Here is a 20,373-nt window from a genome sequence, read left to right on the forward strand (position 1 = left end):
ATGATCTGTTAACTTGGTTTTACATGAGGACATGCTACATGAAAGTAGTCAGAACCCAGTGATATTACAGAACAAAAAACAAGACTTCTTCATTCAATGTGTAAATAAAAGATCTACCTGCAACACAGATAAGAGTGTCTGTTCATGCTGTGTGTAGAGTTTGGTTTTTACTCCTGTGCCTGGCCATTACTATACCCAAAGCAGGTGATGGTGGCCAGAGGGTAATTTGTTTGTCCAGCACGTGAAACTTAGGAACCAGGAAACAATTTCAAGCTGCCATGGTGACCTTCAGCCTGTAGCCAAGCACTGTGCTATTATTTTACTAATTATTAATTTATGGTAATGATCTAATACGAGGGAGGACCGGAAAGTATTTATTGGCTCACAAATAAGAGGGTGACCGGTAGCCATCTTGATAAATTCATAAAATTCTCTGCTTTAGTAATCAGTGTTGCTAAGAAACATAGTGATATAATGAAGCAAAGGAAAAATAATCTGAAGTACTTATGCACTATTTAATATCGAATATAACCTTATAGAACCAATGTTCTTAGAAGGTTTAATAAATACCTAAACTAACATTATTATCAAACTATATTTTAGCACACTTTGAAATATCTCAAGCCCATTCTTTTATACCTAGACGTGAAAGGAACAGAGACAAATATATCAGCTGATAATTTTTGCATTTCACTGCTGCGTTTAAGTTACCAGGTTCTGATAAGAGGCACAGAGAGGTATAAATATCCTTGCACATAAATCATACAAAAGACATACGTGCAAGATACCAAAGAGAATAAAACGATAAGAGTATGTATGGGAATGTCAGAATAATAAAAATGGTATATGAAAGTTATGAATAGGTACAAGAGATATGTATAGATATACACAATATTTACTTAAACACCATTATCACAGAACAAAGAATATCATTTAGTTTCAGATAAAAATCTGCTGACCCATCTAGGTTTCCCTATTTTTCTAACAGCTGCAAAACCTCAGCTCTTATTTGTCAATTGGCTTTGTCTCATGTCAAAGATAGGCGCATGTTTACACGTCATATAGCAATTTTGCTAGGCATCTATTACATGTATCTATGACCCTCTCAGTAATATATGTTTACAAGTAATATATGTTTTTTAAATTCTACAAGGTGCATCATTTTTATTATATATAGGAGAGTAACCTACTCAGTAAATTTATTAACCCCTTAAGGACAATGGGCGGTCCCTAAACCCATTGAAAACCATGAAAAAATTCTTATTTTCTAAGTGTTACATCTTTGGAACCCTACATACTATTACATCTATAAAATATATGGATATTACTAAACTACCCCTCCTCATTAGTCATCCCCTATCCCCACGACTCTGTCCCCATATAATGACGATGTAAACCAATATCAGAAGTCGCTGATTTATACCACAACATCATCACGTGTCAGTATTATTTGAAAGCATATACAAGTGTGAATACTGGGGAATGTTGTCCAGCACTGAATGGTTCCAGCTGGCTTGTAGCCAAAGTCTAATCTGAATTACCACTTTACAAGAAATTAAGTGTCGTGAATTTATTTTATTTAAAGGTGAGAATATTCTTTGGGAAGCTTTTATTTAGAAACCATTTCACAGACGTATACATTTTGGAAATTTGAAATCCATTATGATAAATACAAAAAATAAAGACAGGAGGACAAATATTAAATAAGTGTAACACATATTTATGACAGCCCAAGCCAGAATTCCCGAAGGGAAAAATCATCAGGCTGAGGTCGGAACGACAAGCTCCTTTTGCCTGCTTCTTTTTTAAATATAAGTTAAAGGACACCAATCAGAAGCATTAACTGTCGCACAGCATAGTATGTCCTGTCTTCCAGTATACTGGATGTTAATTTATACATGTATGTTCAAGTATTGTTATCCATAAGCAGAGCATGGCAGGTCTCACCATAATTGTTAAGATAACAGACAGAAGTAACCCAACCTCTATGTTACAAGAGAAAAGCAGTACCAATGTGATGAAACTAAACGGACTGCATTTATTATTTTCTGCTATGTGTGCTGCCTCCATAGAGTACCAGAGTCCTCCTGTTTCCCAGAGATCATACTGCATTGCTTTAGTCCATATCTTCTCCTTGCTCTGTGTCACTGTTCATGAATGGCGTCAATGCTGGCAAGCGGTCCCCCCACTCACTGTTTCTGGCACAGCGATAGAGATCCCTGAGTAGACAATAATATCGTCAACCGTCACAAATATTAGATTTGATTTTTCATTTCTTCAAAGTCTACATCTACAGCTCAGCACACTATAAGAGCATATGTAAAAAAAAAATTATAAATTAAAAAAGTCATGTTTATGAACCAGAAGCCAACTTTTCCCAAAACCATTTGGTGGATGATGTTGGTCCCGGCAGCTTTTGTGTGGATCGGGGTGTAGAATGTAGAGGATTTCAGAACAGAGAACTAACCATGCTAGTTTTGTCATAACTTCCATGAGGTTAAATAGTTTCCTACTTTTAACTTAAATATCTATAAAAACAGTTACACCAATTGAAACGCAAACACGAACTATATATAGTTTTAATATTTTCATGTTTACTGCTTATTGGAGCCCAGTGCATTTTACTGTTTGAAATATATCAAGCCCATTCTTTTATACCTAGATGTGAAAGGAACAGACAAATATATCAGCTGATAATTTTTGCTTTTCACTGCTGTGTTTAAGTTACCAGGTTCAGATAAGGGGCACAGCCAGGTATAAATATCCTTGCACATAAATCATACAAAGACATACGTAAGATACCAAAGAGAATAAAACGATAAGAGTATGTATGGGAATGTCAGAATAATAAAAATGGTATATGAAAGTTATGAATAGGTACAAGAGATATGTATAGATATACACAATATTTACTTAAACACCATTATCAAAGAACAAAGAATATCATTTAGTTTCAGATAAAAATCTGCTGACCCATCTATTTAATATTTTCATGTTTATTGCATATTGGAGCCCAGTGCATTTTACTGCATGCAAAGTGATGCATTGTTTCGCTACTGGAGTTAGAAAATGAGATTTCTGTCTCGTTTAACTCCTCTCTGAGCTGCCTCTACTGAAAGCAGGGAGCGTATGTCAGTGAGATTTGTGTACCTACTCAGTAGAGCCCCCATTCTAAGTCAATAGGAAATTAAAATTCTATAGAATAGCAGCAGAAAATGGCATGTGTCAGTGAGTGCAAAATTTCTACATACTAATCTTTCCTGGTTTGAGCAAAGTTACACAAGATAGAAATCTCATTTTCTGAGTAATAACTAAACAATAAATTATCAAATTTGCACTGGAGTCAATGCTAACGTTTAACATGCAATAATCATTTGAGAGCTTGATTATTAAGGAAAATATGTGAAAGTAGCATGAAAATCCCTTTTTGGGTCAAGAAAGGAATTATAGTTTTGTCTGAATAATAATAATTACAAAAGCAACTTTAAGTGAGGTTAAAAATTCTTTAGTGATAATATTCCCATGTAAGAAAATGAAACGATCTGATGAGTATTTGTCTCTGTCACTTATGGGATATCAAAGAGTAGGATAGTAAGAAATGAGGTTGATGCAAGTTGTGGGGCTATATAAAGTACACTATTTGTCATGATAAATACACAGCATGCATTGTGGCTGTGAAGCTCACCTTCCGTGTCTTCGTGCAGTGATGACATCATGATGTATCTTCCCGTCAGCACAGCACATGTGACAATGCACGTGACGTGGCCGCCGCAGCACAGGGCTAATCACACGAGGCCAGTGTGCATCAGGTTTCCCCTCAAAATTACGGGACAATATCAGGAAGGAAAATTTCTCACATCGCTGAGGAGAGTTCTGTCATAATGAAGATGAAAGGGTGCAATTAGAATGAAAGCAATGCCAATAAGCTGGGTATGGGGTAATATAACAGGCTTTCACTGTCTAAATCTGTGCTGAACTAGCCAGAGGTCTTGAACGGAACTCACCCAACTAAGATTAAGTGGTTGGTAGGACTGTGTGAAGTTACAAGGCACCTGAATCTTCTGAGCAAGTTTAGGACATGGCAGGTCATGTGGACACTAGGACATAAAAGGAGATGCATTACAAAAGTCAGTTCAATTTCTCAAAACTGTACTTTGAAAAACATTTTTTAAACAAGTAAATCCCGTACTTGCCCGAATATAGGCTGCACTTTTTTCCCCACTTTAAGTCTTTGAAGTGGAGGTGCGGCCTATAATCGAGGTTTAGCGGAGGGATGCGCGATTCCTATCGCCCGACGCCCGGGACATGCGAGCCAATATTGTATTTACATAAATATGTTGTTTGAAAACTACATTTCTTCCTTTAGTGACACTCTAACAATAACAGAGAAATATGTTATCCAAAATAAATAATAATATGACATAGCCTGTGATCCTCACTGGTGCAAATACATGTGGCGGCCGATGGTCCCAGATTTCTTTATCTTGTTTCTGTGGGGGGTAAACAAATAAACTCTTTAAGTATGCCATTTTGCGTTTTGCCTCTATGTTACACAGACAAAGGCACGATTTACAATTCCCTCAAGTAAAATGTTCTTGTAATGCAGCCAAATCATTAAATCAATATTTTACCTGAAGTACATTACCAGACATTGGACTATTCATAAATTCTAGCTTTACGTATAAATAACCAATCCTGACCTTACCAGAGTATTTTTCCTTTTTTCAGGAATAAAGTACGAGGTTAATGTGTAAAATAGCAATTTTAATGCTAGGTAATAAAGTACAGCAATCAGCAGGGACATTTAATTTGTTGCAATTGTGACTGCACAACTATAACAACTTTCCACAAGAACGGCTCCTTATCCCTAACATGACTATGTTTGCTCCTTTCTTCACCCAAAAGAAAAATTTTTGGGTCACTTTGGGTAGACTGCCTCCCCAAGCAGCACTCATAGAATAAACAAAACAAAAAGAGCAGACCTGCGTACTAAAGTAAATGAGAAGCTGGGCAGATTTTCCATGAGCATCTTAGCTGTGATTATGTAATGTAACAAACATGGTATTGTGTGATTAAGGACACTTGAGATGTATATGTAATTTTGTTGTTCTTTTATTCGACTGACATTTGAGAAATACACTAATGGGCTATATGATTATGTATTTGTTGCATAAGAAGAAAATAAAAATGTGCTAAAAACACACTTCAAAGTCATGTGTGGCTCACAGTGTCAATGAAAAAAAGTAGCTCTTATGTTATTGCCCTAGAGCTTTCAGGAAATATATACTTCTATTTGTGTGTTGTAACCATAGTTAAAGACCTGACTGATTACAACATTACATTTATTGCATGCAAAGTCTGTTCTCTGTAAGACATGTTATCTGCCGGCTACCTCCCAATTGAAAAAAATACCACTATTACTACTACATGTTGCTGCAAATTTGTTTGCATAACCAAAAACAAAAAAATGTACTTTGAATGATTATATAAACTGCAATACCAATAATGTAATTTATCTAAGCACATGTAAACATTGTAAGATGCAATACATAGTTTGTACAAGCCGACCTTTACGAGAAAGGATTAAGGAACATATTTTTGTCATTAACTGAAATGATGATAAATCCCCTGGAAGTAGACATTTCCATGTGTGTGTTTATGCTAATACCAGATTTTTTCTTTTGTGGGTATAGAACACTGGAAATTGGGAATAAGAGGTGGTAATATTATTGCCCTATTAAAGAGAGGGAAAATGAACCGTTTTGTAGACTTAATTTTCTATATTTTATTGCTTATGGACTTGTACATTTACTTATGATTTCCTTTTGATATGTATTTTGTGATAATTTAACATTTATTATGTTTTTATACCACAATCCAATTCATTGGGTTTATAGACCAAATTTCTACAAAATTCAAGTGTATAGTATGAATACAATTCAATTTATATATATTGGCTTTGATGGGTGTTTGCTTTGCATGACCCACCTCCTCCTGGAAGTTAGGGAGATAGAGGTAAGTCCAGGATTCAGGATTTACCTCTTTATCTGTTCTTCCGGAGCATGCCTCCATCTATCTCAGGGGGCAATTACACCGTTGCCCCCCTCTGTATCCGCCAATGAACTGCATACATATTACACAATATCAGTAGCGTACCTAGCGGGGGGCGGGCGGTCCGCACCGGGTGCCGCTCATCAGGGGGGTGCCAACTTGCCGGCACCCGGCACCCCTCCAGAGACGGACAGTAATGTCCGCCGCTGGAGGAGAAGGCTCGCAAGGGAGCGGTAACCGGCTTAAAATCACTCAAGGGAGCCGGAGGTCTGTTAAAGACCTCCGATACCGCTCCCTCGCCATCCGCGCGACAACTGCTGCTGTGAGCCGGGGTTTGTTGTCAGATCCCGGCGCACAGCACTGAAGCCGCGTCCACCGCCGTCCGTGCCCTCTGAAAAGGAACTGACTGCTGTTAGAAGAAAAGAGGAAAGGTAGGAAATCATTCAGTGAGAGTGAGAGTGGATTGGTATGTGTGGAATCTGTGGATTGGTATGTGTGGAATCTGTGGATTGGTAAGTGTGGATTGGTATGTGTGGATTGGTAAGTGTGGAATCTGTGGATTGGTATGTGTGGAATCTGTGGATTGGTATGTGTGGATTGATATGTGTGGAATCTGTGGATTGGTAAATATGGAATGTGTGGATTGGTATGTGTGGAATCTGTGGATTGGTATGTGTGGAATCTGTGGAATGGTAAGTGTGGATTGGTAAGTGTGTGGAAGTGATGGGTGTTATGCTGTACCATTTCCAATGTCTTTTTCATTATATAATTATGCTCTAAAGTACATCATAACTCCCATCACTCTATGCTGTTCCATACAGTGGCAGAGCTGGGAGACAGAGGCCTTGCACCCCCACCGCAGGACTCCTGAAAGGTAAGTGAACTTCAAAGGGGGGAGAGGGTAGATAGTTAGGAGGGGGTAGATTGGGAGAAAGGAGTGAGACGGGGGGGATAGGGGGTAGATAGGGAGAAGGGAGTCATAAGGGGGTGAGAATGGTTAGATAGGGAGAAAGGAGGGTAGCAAGAATATTGAAATAAAGAGTAAGAATGAGAGAGCAAAAATGAATGGATTATTGTGTGGATGAGTGAGAGAATTAATGAATTTGTGAGAATGCATCAATGAATATGTGTAAATAATTTGTGTAAAAGAATAAATGATTGTGTGAATGAATTGTGCGAATGAAAGTGAATTAGTGTCAGAACCCTCGGCAGGGTCCTCGCCGGCAGTACTTACCCGCTCCGGGTAAACGGTCCCGCACCGCGGCTGTCCCGTCCTCCTCAGCCGGCCGCGTGGTGGTTCATAAGCGCGCGCCCTCACAAAACTTTATGTGTTCCCCGTCGCTGCCGGCGGGGAACACGCGCGAGTGACATCACGTCTACGGGCGTGGCGATCACTGGCGGGAAGTTTAAAAACTGAGCACTGAAACTCATTCAGTGCTCAGTTATTGTGCCTTATACCTTGTATTCCTGATATTCCTTGCTGCAATCTCGTGTACCAGACCCCGGCTATTCCTGACGTGCCTTCTCATGTACCAGACCTCGGCTATTCCTGACGTGCCTTCTCGTGTACCAGACCCCGGCTTTTCCTGACGTGCCTTCTCGTGTACCAGGCCCCGGCTTTTCCTGACGTGCCTTCTCGTGTACCAGGCCCCGGCTATTCCTGATGTTCCTGTTTTTTGTGGTGTGCTCCGAGTTGCTACCTGCATACCGGGTTCCCGCCTATATTCTCTCCGTTCCGGGCAGCTCACGCCTCACAATTAGTGAGTGACTGTAAAAGTGTTAATTATAGGTGTATAGTTGATTTGTCAAAAAGGCAAAGATGGTATAAGCAGGATGTTTATGGGACAAAAATGGCACAGGCAGGGTGTTTATGGGACAAAGATGGCACACGTAGCGTGTTTATGGGACAAAGATGGTGTACACTCGGCTGTTTGGGAACAATGCTAACTCATGCTGGGCTGTTTGGGGGCAAAGATGGCACGTCCTATGTGTGTGTAATTTGGGTGCTGGTCAGGTTCTATGTGGGCAATGTGGGTGCTGGTTTTTTTGGAGGGTTATTAAAGAAAGCACTATTATATGTTCAGTAAATGTTATTTAAACGTATTTATTTTACTTATAAGTTATTAATTAATTTTTTCAGATTTCTTGTTGTTTACAGTTGACATACAGTTTACAAATTGGTGCAATAAATATTCTTGCCAACATAATTTTGTAGATGTCTTTACATTTGTGGGGGGTGGTGCCACTTACAGGATCCGCCCCGGGTGCCAAATACTCTAGGTACGCCCCTGCACAATATACATAAGCATATAATGTACAGCTAACACAAAGTGTTTCTGTATGTACTAGAGGATGGATGGCTTACTTTTAACACAGTTTCACGAGCTTCCATAAGAAGCTGATGTCCCTCTCTTGTACCATTCTCCACCAGCACCTTGAAGAACGAGAAAGAGAATGTGAATAAGATCAGTGTGCAAAAAAAGCATACAATAAAATGTATTTTATGGAACAAGAAAGCCTACCAGGTTTCATGCTACATTATCTGTCTGTCTCAGATTCAGCCAGCATTGAAGAAAGCAGCTTGCCATTCTACACACTAGTTCAAGCAAAGGGCAGAGCTTAATATCAGTGATTTTAATTATTCTATAAACAATATGTAAATTAAATATAGCAAGATTATCCCTATAATTTCACAAAGAAGGGATTAGGTTAAGCAACCCCTCAGACCCCCCCCCCATATACAACACAAATGCACACATAAGCCAAACACCACATTCTTACACACAAACACTAAATTGCGCAGTCTGTATTTAGCACATCTTGCACACTATGCCAGCTGCTGCACTACTGTTGCTGTCTCACATAACAGTATAGTATGTGACCTAACAAGGCCCCTGCCTCGATGAGTGGGCCAGCCCAATGCAGACTATCTCTACTTAAAGAATCTGGACCAGCCAGCCCACCCCTGCCTAAAAGGTTTTTTTCCCCTTTAGTAATTTATCACAAAAAAAAAGCAGAAGAAAACCACAAACCAAGAAGTTCCCCGTTTTCCTCCACAAGGTTTGGATTGTCTTCTGTCGCTCCGCCATACTAGGAAGATCATTCAGAGAGAATGCAGAAACTACAAGATCATACTGCACCTATTTAAAAAGGACAACATGTACTGAAAAAAAAACATTACAGCTACAAGTACAACTAATGTGCAAAGCATAACCAGAGCAGTTAGGGCACTAAAGGGGTTTATTCAGCGGAGGTTGGCAGTAGAGTTTGATCTCACTGGCTTCACTATATTATACGATAGTGAGCTTCTGTCCCAAAAATAATCTGGCCCTGTAAAAAGCATATTTAAATCATATTGGTGATTTAACTAAGGATATCCCAGAAGTATCTTAACCGTTTTTGTAGAAATATTTGCCAGGTATGAACTCATTAACTCTCCTGCCAACTCCCACCTTAGTGAATAAACGTCAGGTCTAAAGACTCCAAGTACTCAAAATTTAATGCTCTAGAAAATCTCAACTCAAGGAGCAAGTGTGCATGACTTCCACACCACAAATATATTATGCACAGGAAGATTAATATATTAGATGTTTTTCCCCCTACTTTGGTAAATTTGCCAAAACTAAGCACAGCATTAGAAGCATCATTCCTAGAATTGCTTAATGCTGAAACCCTTCCCATAAAGAATTATGTAACAAAGTAACATTTTGCCTCCTTTATGTTCTTTTAAGAGAGTGTTTAATGGGCACTTGAGATAAAAGCAGGAACCTGTGTTGTCACAGAAACTGAAAACAAGTCCTTAAAATACGGATATTTTATGCAGTTAAACGTTAAGAGGAAATAGTAAGATTGCAGATCTGGCACAAAGCTTTAATTGTCTAAGCAGACTGTCTAAGCGTTATGGATAAAGTCAGGATAATTTACTGTAAGACTGAATGTAGAAGATCTCAGACACCACCCAACTTGTCAGCAAAATAAGGTGAAAAGTGATCACTTACTTTTGGAGAAAGTGGCAAAAACTGGCGAAAATAAACCCCGGAGATATGCATATTACCAGTCTCTGTTCCTCCTGCCAAGAGGGTTTAGTATTCAGAATAATGCACAGATTTCAGCATCTAATTATGAGCAGACAGGTCAGTAGGGTGACCACATGTCCCATATTGCCCAGGACAGTCCAGCAATGGAACTTTAAGTCCCGGGGTCCCAGGCAGCCTCAATCCGGGATAATGCATTGTGCCAGAATGAGGGACTACTCAACTCTCCTGATGGCCTGAGAGTTCAGAAGCCTCTTCTGATTGAGTCCCTCCCTCACACCAAGGTCAGTGTAAGCTGCAGCCAGCACCAGTTATGTGTGTTTGTGACTGTGTTTGTCTGTTTGCCACTGTGTTTGCTTGTTTGTGTGACTGTGTGTGTGTAATGTCTGGTAATAGAGGGGTTAACACTCTGAATCTACTCATGTCTGTAATGATAGTATGTATATTATTAAATCTTAAATCAACATAGTTTCCAAGGCTTCCTAATAATTAATATATAATAGTATGTGATTTTATATATATATATATATATATATATATATATATATATATATATTATATAAGTCTAGGAGACTGGGCAAGAAAGAATAGTGGCTTTCATATGGAAGAATACAATGAGATTGTATTGCTAGGAAATAAATACATACATCTAAAGGTATATGTGATCAGTCATGAAATTAGAGACCAGCTGGGTTCAAGCTTAAAAAATGAGACTGAGTTAATGGACAAGTTGTGGACTTCCAGAAGCCTGCAAATATGAGCAAGGTTCTCACCTTTTATTACTAGTTCGCTGAGTTTGTTCATGGAGGCAGAGGCGTCAACACACAAGTATTCACCAATACTCTCACCCCACACAGCATGGGCTGCCCTGCAAGACAAAAGAAAACTTACCCAAAGCAATCAATGGTGGCTTAAAGGGGATATGGTAGAATCTTTGCCAATACCCAGTGAGATGTTACGGCACACAGATCAGTGACCTGCTCAATATTCCAGTGTCTACTGTTCAGTGATGCACGGGATGCCTCAAACACTATGCTGTGAACTATTTTTCTCTATTTTGATCATTTGGAATTCCATGTGGAATATATGATTTTCTGCATTGCTCAACCCTACTGTATGTATATTTGTAATGCTTTTTTGGGGGCACAGGCATGCAAGTTTGTTTCTGTACAATTTAGGGGTTAACTCAATCATAGCACACAAATAATTCACCCCATTTTGTGTCTGAATAAGGTAGTGATGACAGATATATGTCTCGAACAATATTTAAAACAAAGGACACAAATCAAGCTATTTACCAGATCAAGGGTGATTAAAGTAAGACCTAGGGCAAGCCAACACCTGTCAACTGAATGCACTCCCTGCTAAGGCCAATGATACCAAACTCTGTGCGGCATATACTCCTGCAGACAATGTGTTGCTATCTGCAAAGTATTGCATGCCCAGAGTGACCTTCTTCCAGACAGCCCTTTGGTATGTAAAGCAACTGGCTTCCAAAATCATATGATAGGACCATAGCGACCTACCTGTTTAAAGAACAGTTCCTTGAAACACACGCCTATTTCCATAGTTCATATTGTAGTTAGCTTTCTAAAACAACCTTTCAAACTTACCATGTTACCGTCCCAACACCAGAACCAAAATCTAAGAGCGTCTGAGGAGTGAATTCAGGAACACGCTGACGAATCTTTGGAATTGGAATGACAGATATTTAACAAATTAAGAATACCATTACACATTTAATTCGAAATGAATTTACCACGTTAGGTATTTATAAAAATAATATACAAAATTATTTACAGGTACTTGTCAAAATTTACATTCTGATGAGCTCAGTCGTACTCCTACATCACTACATGTACTGATGTATCTGTGTCACCCTTGGGTAATCAAGCCAATGCATTGAATGTACATCACTATCGCTCCATTGTAAAGCAGAGGGCATCGGTACTGTTTTCATTAAAGAATAAACATGATCACAGAGTACTTTAATACGCATTCTCCCAAAACTGGGAAAAATAAAATAAAAAACACTTATGCTGTCACCCCCCTACAGCCCCATGCCTTCACACCAGACACCCCTTTGAGGGCCCACCAGTCCCCTGATCTGCCATCACCCCTTTGAGGACCCATCCCTTCACTCTAGACATCCTGGGATGAAGGGATGGGTACCAAAGATATATATGCAGTTAGTCAGCATATGTTATATACAAACAGAAATTTGGAAAACCAATTGCCATTTTAAGCCCCCCTTAATTCTTAATGCACCTTACTTATAGATATGCCACTCTGCCGACCAAGATATGCCACTCTGCCGCCCGCCCCCTAGACTTAGCAATGCATCCCCAGACTCCCTGGTGTCTAGCCAGTGGATGTCTGCGCAATCCGTCATAGAAGCCCAGGCGGAAGTGCCGGCAGCAGTAAAGGATGTCTGCACACATCGCACAGACATTCACCGGCTGCCAGAGATGAGGATCCAGGTCCCCTGCAGCGCTGTGGAGGATCCTCATCTCTGGCAGCTGGTGAACATCTGTGTAATGCGCACAGAAAACCTCTGCTTCTCCCCGGCACTTCCGCTGGGGTTTCTATGGTGGAGCACCGGATGGTCATGTCACGCCAGCACTCCATTGTAGAAGCCATGGCAGTGCCGGATGTAGTGGTGGTTGTCTGCATTGCGCAGACGTCCATCGCCTGCCAGAGAGGAAAATCCAGGACCCCCACTTTAAAGGCTTAAAGTGGAGGGGGAAAAAAAATAATATATATATATATGTGTGTGTAATGAGAATTATATTTTTGTGATTTTTGTAAAAAAGTTATCTATTTTTTATTAATACAAATACTGAAAAATTACATATGTGTAACAATACATGTAATAAGGGAGGGACTTAACCAGGAAGAGGTGTGATCATGATACGGCATGGCTAATGGAGGGACATCACTACGACCCACGACCTTTTGTTGCCTGGGGCCCTGGATGGTCTCAGTCTCCCTTGTGTGTATGTAAATAACACAAATTGTTGTGTATTTCAAAATTCCCATCACTGAATAGTAGTAATAGTCCAGCACTAAATACATAGTTTCAGTGTGAGCACATATTTGCCTCTCTAGAGATGGCATGCAATGAAGCCTGTGATCTTAAGGAAATAGAGAAAATGATCAGACAGCGAAAAGGTTTTAGGTATTAGTAAATTGCCTTACCTCTTGAAGGGCTCTTGTTACCGCAGCAAAGCCTCCATCGAAGCGTGAGACTAAATACACCAAACTTAGTTCATCTGTGTAACTACATAGGAACAAAATAAGACTCAATGTGTAAATACGTAATACAGCCATACATCAGATTATGATGGATCTGTTCACTAAAAATATCCCTTGCATAAAGAAAGTTGGCGAATACTGAGTTAAACTATTAGCTTGGCTACTCCTAACACAAACTCAGCGGTAACTGGAACTAGCTGCTAACTGCCAACTACAAAAGTGTAAGGAAAGTTCTTAGCTTCTGTATAAACCTGGTACAACTCCAACCTCAGCTGAAAACCCTAATCAGAAGTAAGGCCTGTGAAAATAGAAGGAAGTAGAAACCAGAGAAACAGAATGTGATGCCAGATAAGAACCATTCAGATCATCTAGTCTGTCCATTTTTCCTGATGTAAGGGGCTCAACCCCCTATCAGTCTTTGGGCAGGTCCTATATTGATGAAAGCTTTATGTCTATCCCATGCTTGCTTAAATTCCCTCACTGTATTAGCCCCCAGCACTGCTTCTGGGAGACTGTTCCATTTATCTACTACCCTCTGAGTAAAGTAGTAAAGTAGTAACTTCCTTATGTTACATCTAAGCCTCTGGCCTTCAAGTTTTAGGCCATGACCTCTTGTTCTAACATTGCTCACCCGTTCAAATAAGCAACCATATCAACAAGCTACATTAAAACTGAGTTGTCAAAAAATATTGTATTGTTTTCTTTTTTAAACTGGTGCTAGTTTTTCGAACTGGAATGACCCTTGATCATGCATACTCAATTCAGTGAGTGGAAACCACAAATGTCCTGTAAGTTTACAGTTTAGTGAATAACCCCCAAACAACATGTGTCATTGTGTGTAGTGAAGACTTCCCAACCTCAAAGGCTGCCAGTGATATACATTCTTCCGCAGAGTTTTCAACACATTGCTTTTCATCTTCTCAAGCTGCTGGGAATCATTCTCATCTGGCAAAGATACACCAAGGTTACACCTCCTGTTGTGTTTTTAAGTTATGACTTTGTACAATATGACTTAAGTTAGCTGACTAAGGTGTATTATTTAGCACCCACATTTTTATTCTGGTAATATTTTTACCATGACAATATAGAACTGCGATCCCAAATTAGCATGCAAGTAGCAGATGCCATCTGATAATGGTCTCCTGGTATAGCGTTGAATCAGGTTAGCAGGAGAAAGAAACTATGCAAGCTCTGTAAAACAGATGAATTTAATGGCGGTCTGAAGTATATTTGATTGCAAGCAATCAAACCCACTAAGGTCTCTTCTTCAGGTACATTATAACCTGTAGTGATAGTGACAGTTGACAATGACCGTTCCCTCAAATGGTTTTCCTCAGTAACTTTTGTTATATAACAAGCATTACATTCAACTTAAGAAGGATATGCTATGGTCTCTTTATAAAAACTCAGACATTGCCAATAAAGTCTCCTGACTCTTATATGAGTAGACTTAAAAATCTCTTTCCCAATGAGTGGCGTATGGACAATGTTACAAATCTAGGTATAAAATTGTCTAAATCACCTATTAACATGATTATAAAGAACTTTGGTCTAATATAACTTTAATATTAAAATTGTAACAATACGTGGAATTGTAATCACCTTGTACAACAATTATCTGTAGAAATCTCTACAACAGAAACACTAAGGTAGGCAAATTTTTTTGTGCTGTTACAAAACATCGGTTTACTTTTGCGTAAACTGTATACTACATTACAATAAAACAATTTTTATATATATAGCCAGACTGGAACAAGCCGAGTGATTTTCTTTCTGCACCCAGACCCAGTGGCCCTACTGCCAGTACATGTTTTTTTATGGTTTTATGGAATATGCAAAGATAACCACTGAATTTCTTTGACCATCACACAATCACCTGCACTGCTTGATATGGACTCCCTGTACTTCCTTTCCAGCTTTGCAGCTTGGCCCCTCAAATCTTTTTCCTCAGCTGGGCGTTTTCGACTCCACAAGTAATTGTTCAATGCAGAGACACGTTCCTCGACCTGTCTAATTGAGCATTCTGAAACCAGAACACAGGAACAAGTGGTGAAACTGTCCCTTTAATTTAAATACAGATAAAGGACAAACTTCTCAAAGCATAAAGTATATCCCACTGCCCACTAAATACAAATCTGATACATTAAAGGAATAAAAATAGTAGCCTGCATTTTGGTTTGATAGATGAAAATGGTGTCAACACAAGGTAATTTTGCTTTACACTCAATGCATAGAAAACTACATTTTATATAGTTGCATTTTAGAAAATGTATAGATTATAATAAACTCAATATTGACAACTGAAGCCCACATGCCCAGAAATATCCTTTTGAGGTTCTCCACAATCCATGCAAAATTGTTTGTTGATAAACCCCCTCCTCATTTATTGCATTTTATAAATACCCTGCCATGATATTCTGAACACAACCAGCACTTACCCTTCATCAGAACCTGCACAGCATTATGGACCTCCTGCGGCAACCGAACCAATTTCACTCGTATAATTCCTGGATGTCTACGATGAAGAACTTGAGACAGGAGCCCTGAGGAGTTATCTAGCTGAGTCAATCCGGGTGCCTGGGAACTCAGAGCCTAGTACATGAGAAACATGAGGTCAACAGCAAGAACTATAAAGAGTGGCTGACAAAGCAATATTATTATATGAGTAGAGGTTTATGAATATATAGGGAGCATTCTTGAATTGTGTGTATTAAAAAGGAAACAACTGTTGGAAGCTTTTATGCCAAGACCATTTCCATAATTATATCCAGGCAAACTAGACACACATGAATAATATCTATTCCAGGTCAGTCTTTGAGAAGCAAAGTTCATTAGTATTTTATAAATACAGTTATTATATCAGAAGACGTATTCTGAATGGCTAGTTTTGTAAATGTTGTGAAGTGCCTATATACAATTCACTTAGTACATATGATCTATATGATTTGTATATAAGTAGGTTTATATAAGCTAGTTGGTCCTACAACTTTACCTTCCAAATCAGCCATGGCATTACACACACCTACTACTTACAAGGGTGTTCACACAACACTAAAGGTCTGTAGAGGTAATAATTTTTACCCAAGGGCTTTGCGTATTACAAACTCATACTCCATCCCTATACCTCTGCTTTCTATCTCTCCAAACAATTCCCATCAAGCTACTGTCTTCTTCTCTGGCCTCTGAACTAATGTAGCACCTAATCTACAATCGCCTCATATTCTAATGCTTATTGATTAAAACAGAACAAAAAGCCACAGAGCGTGAGATCTAACAATGTCCGATACCTTACCAAACATGATAAGCTTTATAAGAATAGTGTAGACCCCAGATAACAGAAAAAGAAGGAGGTGGCGTAAGAAGGGGGAGAGAGAGGAACCATTATCCAAGCTAACCTAACTCAGTTTCTTTCTTATACCTCTCAGCATGCCCCTATAGAAGCCACTCCTCAAAAAACAAAAGTTCACTTATCCTGGAATATATTTTTTGACCTTTCTGTAGCCTTTGACACTGTTCACCACCCCTTCTCACTCCTTCTATAAAACCTACATTCTCATGGCATCCATGATCTGTCTCTCTCCTGGCTCAAATCATACCTTTCTGACTGTACCTTTAGATTCTCGTTCTTTGAAACGTTCAGTTCAGTTCTGGAGCCTCTACTCTTACCTTGTGCAATTAATATCTTACTTTGCCTTCCAGTACAACGTTGATGACACTCTTTCTTTGTTGACCTCTCATTCTCTTCTAACTTGCCTCACCAACTTTCTTTCAGCAATTGCATCATGGACGGTGTCCCATTACCTGAAGCTCAAAACCTACCACCCCTCTCTCCACAATTCCTGATAATTGCACAATCCACCCAACAGGGCCGTCTTTAATGCGGGGCAAAAGCCTGCAGCAACCGCGATCACAGGGGTCGCAACTGCGACCGGCCTGATCACTTCCTCAGGGGCCCTGTACGTACAAGTATACGTGATTGAGGAAATTAATGCGTTTCTGTGAATGAATAAGTATCTGTGATATGAGTAAATTAATGAATATGTGTGTGATAGCATGGATTTGTAAGTAGGGGGAAGCATGGCACAGGAATGCTGTTTGAGGCTAGGATGCCACATGGAGGCTGTTTCAGGCTAGGACACCACAGGATGTTTGGGGGCAAAGGTGACAAGTCCTATGCTTCTAATCTGGGTGTTGGGCAGATCATGTGGATGCCAGGGTATTAATTCACAAGGGAGTGCTGGTGGGGGGGCATCACATAAATCAATACTAAAGGAGGGGCTGAAATATATATACAATGTGGGGCTAGCTGGGGGCAATACACAAGGGGGGCATTAGGGTGACTCTGTAGTGTGGGGGATGTATAGACTCATGGGGTCAACGACAAAGCTGTGTGGAAAATATATATATATTTTTTTATTGTTGTAGCTGAGCTCGTCCGGATGTGGGTGTCGGCGTGGCAGACCCTGTCCTGGTTTGTGTGGCAGAGCCTGTCCTGGTGTGTATGTTTGGGTGTCGGTGTGGCAGAGCCTGTCCTGGTGTGTGTGTTTGGGTATCGGTGTGGCAGAGCTTGTCCTGGTGTGTGTATTTGGTCATCTGTTTTCTGGCACTTTACTTACTGTAGAAATAAATTGAACTATTTCTTTTTTACTTATCCAGAGATAAAACGCCCTCCTGAATTTGTAATCACTTCAGAGGACAAAACTCACTTCTAGGCCCAGAAATGAATGAGAGGAAAAGTAAAGGTTTTGTGTTATTTACTTTTTTTCACTCTGCATTTCTTGTTAAAAAGGATTAGTGGCAATATATTGTGGCTTCAGGCGTCCCGTGTATGATAACTTTTTTTAGTGTACTCATGTATTCTCAATGCCATCACATTACATCAATATGCGTTAGAAAATCAGGAAAAGATGGGCATGGATGGTGGACTGATTCGATGGCGCAATAGGCCACTTGACTAGACTTGCCATCAGACCAAGTTAGTTTCCCTGGTGTCATACTTGATGCTCTTTACTTTATCACACCCAACCATGCCACCTTTACTGGAGAAAATTATCTCAAATTATTCTTTTCTCAATCAAAAATGTAAAAAAAAACGAATCCATCCCTTTGTGTGTATTATCCTCCTGGATTATTGTACCCTGGCCTCTTTCGCCTTTCAAGATTCCAATCCATCCCTTCCTGAACCAGACTATGTTTGCTGCCCCACTATACCAGTGCCTTCACTGACCCCCTACACCAGGCATGTCCAAAGTCCGGCCCGCGTTCCGGACTGATAAGGCCCCACAGGTAAGTTGCCCAAATATAGATCTTATGGCCCCCCCAGTGGGTCCCCGAGCGCCGCTCAGGACTCCTGGGATCTCTCGCCGCGGGACGTGACGTCATCAGCCGGCACAGGGAGAAGGAAAGCCCAAATCTCGCGAGATCTCGGACGTGTAATGTACTTTACAATGTTCCTGACATATTTCATCTTCCTGTTTTTTTTTTATATTAAAGGCAGAGTGATTTAACACCTGTTTAGATCTGTCACAAAATGAAAAGTATGCCGTTTTCAATAAACTTTGCATAAAATAGTTATTTTGCATTTAATTTTATTGGTTCAAACAATGTCAGGCAAAATGGTCGGCCCTCGCACATGTTCACTTCATCAAAGCTGGCTCTCTTCGAAAAAAGTTTGGACATGCCTGCCCTACACCTTCCACAATTAAATTCAATCTCTTCACCTACAAGTCAAGGGCCCTGTTCTCATATCCAAAGGCTCTCTTAACTGCCCTCTTTGCTATCATGATTTGCATCTCTTCTATTGTTGTTACCTCTTCAGACTTGCATGTGCATGATTTCACCCATGCTGTACCACTTTTTCGGAGTTTCTTATCCCATTCTGTCAGAATTTGTTTTCTTAATTACTATATTCATAAATGTTCCCTTTGCCCTTTATTTATATTTAAGGGGCAGTTAAACCACTTGGCCCCGAGGTCTGGTTCCAGAATGCTCAGACAGGTTAGTGCCTGTAGTAGTGCCTACTTAGTGCAATAAAATAACACTTTACTAATGTCACCAAATTATGCGAGAATTTGTAACCTTTGCATGTCTATAAGGAACATTCTGAATATAATATAACAAAATATAGTTTTAATATGTGAATAAAAGTGGCGGTGGGAGAGTAGTCTGACTTGGGTTACGAGGCGCGCACACATCCCGTGCAGCTGCCTCGCCTCAGCCATTGGACTTATCTATGCCAGCCATGAGCCACTTCCAAGGCCCGGGGAGGAGACAGCATCGGCTGGGCGGAGCGGCTTGTGGAGAGGGGCACAGACCTTGGTCTGTGGCCCGGCCCCTTCCTCGGCTGCCCGCGCGGCTTCTCCTGCATACGTCTCCTCCTCATGACGGGCCGGTCCACTCCAGCGTGGGGTTGCTGGGGACTCACTCACCCGTAGCATGGGGTGACGCTCTGTGAGAGCGGCGATGGGCTCTTGTCTCAGACCTTCCCGGAGGAGGCTTGGGAGTGACGTATGACGCACTCAGCACGTAACCTCATCATTGAGCTTCCCTTCCGCTTTCCGTTTGGTGCTGGATGCACAATATATATATCACAAATTCTATTTGTATTTAACAGTTATAGTGACAAAATAGACAATCAATGATTGTGTTTTATGCGAACATGCGTAGTTAACGGTAAGCAAATATACGACAGAAAAGCGTAGATTTTAAAAAAATAATAATAATAAACTGAAGACATCGGTGCGTGAACAGATACCCAGAAGCCACTGCGACTAATATTCAAATATATAGGCGGAGCTTGGATACACGTGCTTTCCATGTCACGCCGTGTTTTAGGTGATTTGAGGGTTACCATAAATAAAAGGACTCACCCGAATCTGTTGCAACCGGAGACGCGCCAACAACATGATGCGGGCCTAGCGATGTCCACATTTAGTTTCGGATGTGTCAATCACACTACGTATGTTCAAGACCCAAGAGCCAGTTAGTTAGAACGCTTCCACTCTGGAGCTCCGCCCTCTCAAAAGTAACCAAC

At 40.2% G+C, this 20,373-nt stretch overlaps 1 protein-coding gene across 1 annotated transcript; it reads right to left on the reverse strand.

Annotated features, from left to right (window-relative positions):
- Positions 1 to 1,592: 1,592 nt before the first annotated feature.
- Positions 1,593 to 20,346, reverse strand: METTL17 (methyltransferase like 17). The gene is made up of 14 exons (XM_053468522.1): positions 20,210 to 20,346; positions 15,779 to 15,932; positions 15,217 to 15,363; positions 14,198 to 14,285; positions 13,284 to 13,365; positions 11,699 to 11,772; positions 10,859 to 10,953; positions 10,050 to 10,120; positions 9,084 to 9,191; positions 8,417 to 8,485; positions 4,440 to 4,490; positions 4,005 to 4,097; positions 3,686 to 3,873; positions 1,593 to 2,219 (listed from the first exon to the last, which is right to left on the reverse strand). Exons 1-14 carry the CDS (start codon positions 20,243 to 20,245, stop codon positions 2,117 to 2,119), a joined length of 1,359 nt encoding a protein of 452 aa, XP_053324497.1. The 5' UTR covers positions 20,246 to 20,346; the 3' UTR covers positions 1,593 to 2,116.
- Between the last annotated feature and the right edge of the window lie 27 nt (positions 20,347 to 20,373).

The sequence above is a fragment of the Spea bombifrons genome, chromosome 1 (genome assembly GCF_027358695.1).
Source record: "Spea bombifrons isolate aSpeBom1 chromosome 1, aSpeBom1.2.pri, whole genome shotgun sequence".
Taxonomy (NCBI): domain Eukaryota; kingdom Metazoa; phylum Chordata; class Amphibia; order Anura; family Pelobatidae; genus Spea; species Spea bombifrons.

Excerpts from the sequence above, each read along its gene's own strand:
- METTL17 (XM_053468522.1), bottom strand. The coding sequence starts at position 20,245 with ATGTTGTTGGCGCGTCTCCGGTTGCAACAGATTCGG. Across the intron at positions 3,874-4,004 it reads AACCACTTAATCTTAGTTGG|AACTCTCCTCAGCGATGTGA; the intron begins GTGAGTTCCGTT and ends TCATTATGACAG. Across the intron at positions 2,220-3,685 it reads ACTGCACGAAGACACGGAAG|GGATCTCTATCGCTGTGCCA; the intron begins GTGAGCTTCACA and ends TTGTCTACTCAG.